This window comes from Bufo bufo, chromosome 1 (genome assembly GCF_905171765.1).
Source record: "Bufo bufo chromosome 1, aBufBuf1.1, whole genome shotgun sequence".
NCBI lineage: Eukaryota > Metazoa > Chordata > Amphibia > Anura > Bufonidae > Bufo > Bufo bufo.
Window position 1 is genome coordinate 384,230,313 of NC_053389.1, and position 6,000 is coordinate 384,236,312.

The 6,000-nt window shown below is 41.4% G+C and overlaps 1 protein-coding gene across 2 annotated transcripts in view; it reads left to right on the forward strand.

Annotated features, from left to right (window-relative positions):
- The window catches only part of DBN1 (drebrin 1), a 144,836-nt gene extending 143,071 nt beyond the window's left edge, over nt 1-1,765 (forward strand). For both annotated transcript variants that reach the window (XM_040405497.1, XM_040405506.1), the window contains exon 13: nt 809-1,765. In XM_040405497.1, the coding sequence (XP_040261431.1) occupies nt 809-897 (89 nt within the window). In that variant the 3' untranslated portion in view covers nt 898-1,765. The remainder of the gene's footprint in view (nt 1-808) is intronic.
- The last annotated feature ends 4,235 nt before the right edge of the window (nt 1,766-6,000 follow it).

Genomic DNA, 6,000 nt, shown 5'->3' on the forward strand with positions numbered 1-6,000 from the left:
GAAGTACCCGTTCTTGTCTGTAAAACTCTTAAACGGAACACTCATCTAAAACTGAAATGGGCTTTGGTCTTGTCTCAATATGCGTTCCCGTAAATTACACAGGGGGAGATTTGTCAAGACTTGATCTCCAGTGCGGTGGAGCGAAATGCATCAAAATGATTAAGAGATGCATGCCTCTTAATAATTATGGTGCATCTCAGCTGATACATGAACCAGAATCTCAAAAGCTATGTATGCCAGCTAGGAGATGGATTGGCTTCACGTATTACTTGCGCCTGAAAACTGACGTAAGTAATGATACATGTGTCAGGCTGCTCCCATGGCCCACCTACTTTATTTAAAAAAAAAAAAAAAGTGGTAAGTGTTGCAGAGAAGGATCAAAAGGTTGCAACTTTTTTTTTTTTTTAAATGGAGCTTGTGTAAAATGTGCAACTTTCTGATGCCACGATTCTGGATATATCTCCACCATTGGGCACAGAATATATATTTGGCACTAATATGCACAGAAGGGTTAACTTTTGGGGTAAATGTAATTAATTACAGAATGTGAAAAAAAATAAAAATTTGTTTCTGCCCTTTTTAATTTCATTTTCATTGCACATAAGCCTTACAAATTAAAAAGATGTAAGATGAAAGCCCCTTGTGTCCTGCAAAAAAATTAAAATGAAGTAAAAAATTGTGGAAGATTAGACATTTGAGCACAAATCACACCCAGAATATGACAATTGTTGTCTTCTGTATATCCCGTGATGCATTTACGAAGAGTGTCTGTACTGATCACCAGCTAACATACTGTTATGTATTTCAGAGATTGACATCACATGTTGGGACTCTGACCCGGTCATGGAAGAAGAGGAAGAAGATGAAGAAGGAGGCGGCTTTGGTGAAAGTGCTTAGTAATCCCTTGTCCATTTACATGTGACTAAAATACGTGACACAGCCGTTTAACAGCAAAGTATTGTAGTAATGGCTGAGGCTTCTGCCCCTGCTGGAGCCATGCTCGTACGACTCTGCCTGCTTCCCCCTCTCTTTACCACCATATGTGATTTTGGGGGGTAGGAGACAGGTTGTCATTTTCTTTACCTCCTTTCAGTTATTATTTTCTATATATTCTAATAAGCCAGTCATAGCCTTGCTGGCATCTCTCTGCTTTATTTGACACGATTTTGGGGATTGCTATTAACCCCTCTAGGTTGCGCAGAACTTGTGCATCAGATCCAGGAGCAGCAGCCAAGCGCCTGGTTCCCTCAGTGTTATTAGCTGGATTTATTTTTTCTTTTTCTTTGACCAGCCTGTGCCGACTGCCTTTTGCATTCGGATTGAAGGATGCAAAGAGGATTTCTTGTTGTAGTTTTATCTTTGTAACTTGTTCCTGCAGCTTTTTGAGGAAACAAAATAGAAACTTATGGCAATAATTAACCCTTAATACCCCTGCACAACCCTGTGGGGCAGGGGGCATATTTTCCACTGTAGCATCCCCCCCCTTTTCCTTCATATTATTCATTTGCTCAGTGCTCCTATTTATTCCCTGGATGCGGGGGTGCCATGCCTTGTTCTTGGATCATAAGCTCCTGCTGGTAGGTTAGTGAAGATGAAGGGAAGTTGTGCACACAGATATTTTTTTCTGTTGACCACCTCTTTGACTCCTTGCGCCTTCTCATTTCATGACCTACAGCAAAGCTTCATTTTCTTTTTCCATGTTTAGTAACGTTCTGAAAGCACAACACTGTACAGACTGTGCTCGTGTGTTAATAAAGGAGTTTGGATCCAAATGTGGACTATTGTGGTTATTTTGTAAAGTGGGCTTTATGGTCCAAATTGAACTAATTTGACAATTTGATCATTTAATGGATACTCTTTGTTGGCTGATTAGAATTTAACACTACTGGAACTGATGACCCCCTCCCCCCTTTTTAAAAAATGCTGATGGTAGTCTATATAGTACATATGCAGCATTTTGGGCTTTGACATTTTTATCTCATATACTTTGCTGATAGTGTATCAAGCCTCATTCACACGTCAGTGTTTTGGTCAGTGATTTCCATCAGTGATTGTCAGCCAAAACCAGGATTGGAGCCTCCATCTGTTCTATGTTTAGAGCCACACCTAGTTTGGCTAAAGATCACTGACCGAACAGTGACGTGTGAATGAGCATTAAGCCTCATTTACAGATCAGTGTTTCACGGATGTGTGCTGTACGTGTTCTCCACAGACAGCACACGCTAACATTCATTTTAATGTGTGTATTCAGACATCAGTGTTTTAGCACGGTCCGTGTTTTTAGCACGGATGCTTGCTCTATTTTGTCCGTTGTTTGTTCACGGATCCATCACATCTATTAAGCCTCATTCACATGTCAGTGTTCGGTCAATGATTTCCATCAGTGATTGTGAGCCAAAACCAGGATTGGAGCCTCCACAGACATAAGATATAAGTTAAAGATCTGCACCTGTTCTGTGTTTAGAGCCGCACATGGTTTTGGCTCACAATCACTGATGGAAATCACTGGCCGAACACTGACTGTGTGAATGAGGCAGTATAGTCTATGGGTCCGTGAAAACCACGGATGCTATCAGTGTTGCATCCGTGTTTCACAGATCATTAAGAAGAGATGCTTTGAAAATTATTTTTCAGTGTCAGTGAAACACGGATGCAACACGGACAGCAAAAAACGGACACGTGGATCCTTCACAGACAGCTTCACGGATGCATCACTAACCATCTGCTCACGGATTTCAGCACAAAAATCCACACAGAAAAAATGTGCATAATCTACAATGTGTGAAGGTAGCCTAAAAGCAAAAAAAAAAAAAAAAAAAAACAACTTGAAACATGTCCATTTCAACATGCATTTTAAAATGTAGACAAAAAAAGTGTTATTCTGGTGTAACACAGTTTTTTTTTTTTTTTTTTTTTTAGCAGTTTTTGGTGCATTTTTGGATGGCTTTTTTTTTTTTAAAGCTTTTTAGACAGCGAACAGCAGTTACTGTCACGGTGGGGAGTGGGGGAAACCCCCCACCGTGCGGTATCTAAGGGTAAAAGGGAATCAGCCTGGCCAAAAGGAGTAATAAGGGAGCAGGTCACCTCCTACAGCGTCCCTAATCCTCTCCCTGACTCCTCACCGTATGAGCGGACCCCGATGGTAGGACGACTCATACTCTGGATTCCTAGAGACCCTAAGTCGCCCTGGTAATCCCTCACCAAGGAGCAGGGAAGAGACGACCTGTTCATCCCAGTAATGGAGGAACAGGAGTCTGTATCTGAGGCCAGGCTGCAAGGAGAGGGGAACACATACAGCATATGGAGATGGCAGGTAAGCGAAACCCATAACACACTTACCTGCCACAGACACACTCACTGGAACCCGTGCACAAGTGCTGGTGTCCACACCAACACTAAAGGACACAGCACACACCACAAACCACACAGAAACCCAGGACACCATAGCTGCAATAACATGAGACAGGGGAATGTCTAGAAAACATGCTGGACACCAAACAAGACATACAAACACCCTGAACATAACCCACTCCATACAAATATGGAAAGGAAGGGAAGGAGACACCGGGATAACATTGATGACCACAAGGGTGGCCCTCACTGGACAGATGGAACACCCTGGACTGGAGCAGAGCTCCAGCACCAACCAAAGCTGAAGTACAACTGACTCCAGCCAGGGAGCCACAGGGGATAAAACCCTAGTGACCACACCCAGTCAGGGAGTTAACCCTTCCAACACCAGACAGGACAGAGGGAGGCTACAACTTAACCACCTCAGCCCCCAGTGCTTAAACACCCTGAAAGACCAGGCCACTTTTTACACTTCTGACCTACACTACTTTCACCGTTTATTGCTCGGTCATGCAACTTACCACCAAAATGAATTTTACCTCCTTTTCTTCTCACTAATAGAGCTTTCATTTGGTGGTATTTCATTGCTGCTGACATTTTTACTTTTTTTGTTATTAATCGAAATTTAACGATTTTTTTGCAAAAAAATGACATTTTTCACTTTCAGTTGTAAAATTTTGCAAAAAAAAACGAGATCCATATATAAATTTTGCTCTGAATTTATTGTCCTACATGTCTTTGATAAAATAAAAAAAAAATGTTTGGGTAAAAGTTATAGCGTTTACAAACTATGGTACAAAAATGTGAATTTCCGCTTTTTGAAGCAGCTCTGACTTTCTGAGCACCTGTCATGTTTCCTGAGGTTCTACAATGCCCAGACAGTACAAACACCCCACAAATGACCCCATTTCTGAAAGTAGACACCCTAAGGTATTCGCTGATGGGCATAGTGAGTTCATAGAACTTTTTTGTCACAAGTTAGCGGAAAATGATGATTTTTTTTTTTTTTTTTTCTTACAAAGTCTCATATTCCACTAACTTGTGACAAAAAATAAAAACTTCCATGAACTCACTATGCCCATCAGCGAATACCTTGGGGGGTGTTCTTTCCAAAATGGGGTCACTTGTGGGGTAGTTATACTGCCCTGGCATTCTAGGGGCCCAAATGTGTGGTAAGGAGTTTGAAATCAAATTCTGTAAAAAATGACCAGTGAAATCCGAAAGGTGCTCTTTGGAATATGGGCCCCTTTGCCCACCTAGGCTGCAAAAAAGTGTCACACATCTGGTATCTCCGTATTCAGGAGAAGTTGGGGAATGTGTTTTGGGGTGTTATTTTACATATACCCATGCTGGATGAGAGAAATATCTTGGCAAAAGACAACTTTTCCCATTTTTTTATACAAAGTTGGCATTTGACCAAGATATTTATCTCACCCAGCATGGGTATATGTAAAATGACACCCCAAAACACATTCCCCAACTTCTCCTGAATACGGAGATACCACATGTGTGACACTTTTTTGCAGCCTAGGTGGGCAAAGGTGCCCAAATTCCTTTTAGGAGGGCATTTTTAGACATTTGGATACCAGACTTCTTCTCACGCTTTGGGACCCCTAAAATGCCAGGGCAGTATAAATACCCCACATGTGACCCCATTTTGGAAAGAAGAAACCCAAAGGTATTCAATGAGGGCCATGGCGAGTTCATAGAAAAAAAACTTTTTTGGCACAAGTTAGCGGAAATTGATTTTTTTCTCACAAAGTCTCCCTTTCCGCTAACTTGGGACAAAAATTTCAATCTTTCATGGACTCAATAAGCCCCTCAGCGAATACCTTGGGGTGTCTTCTTTCCAAAATGGTGTTATTTGTGGGGTGTTTGTACTGCCCTGGCATTTGATGGTCTCCGCAATCATTACATGTATGCCCAGCATTAGGAGTTTCTGCTATTCTCCTTATATTGAGCATACAGGTAATGAGATTTTTTTTTTCCGTTCAGCCTCTGGGCTGAAAGAAAAAAATGAATGGCACAGATTTCTTCATTCGCATCGATCAATGTGGATGAAAAAATCTCTGCCAAAAAAAGAAAAAGGAGGGGAAAGGCGTCTGCCAGGACATAGGAGCTCCGCCCAACATCCATACCCACTTAGCTCGTATGCCCTGGCAAACCAGATTTCTCCATTCACATCAATCGATGTGGATGAATAAATCATTGCCGGGATTTTTTTTTTTATATATATACAAAGTGTTTGCCAAAGTATATGAACACCGCCACCTCCTCAGCTCATATGCCTCGGCAAACGTATCTTTTACTGCAGAGGAGAAATCTCGTCTTGCAGCGCCGCATACACCGACTTGCGTGTAATCTGACAGCAGCGCAATGCTTCTGTCCGAATGCACATCAGTGCTGCAGCTAGTCGATCGGTTGGTCCACCTGGAAGGTAAAAAAAACAAAACAAAAAAGAAAAAACCAGGCTGCAACGCAATAAATTTATTAACTTTTGAACAGAACATATAAACTTTTTTTAACTTTTTTAACTGAACGTTAACTTTTTTACTTACCGGTATTTTTTTTTTTGTTTAGTTTTTTTTACCTTTATAGAACAAACCTCTCCTTCCCCATGGGACAATGTGCAAAGTGCAAATCGCCCAA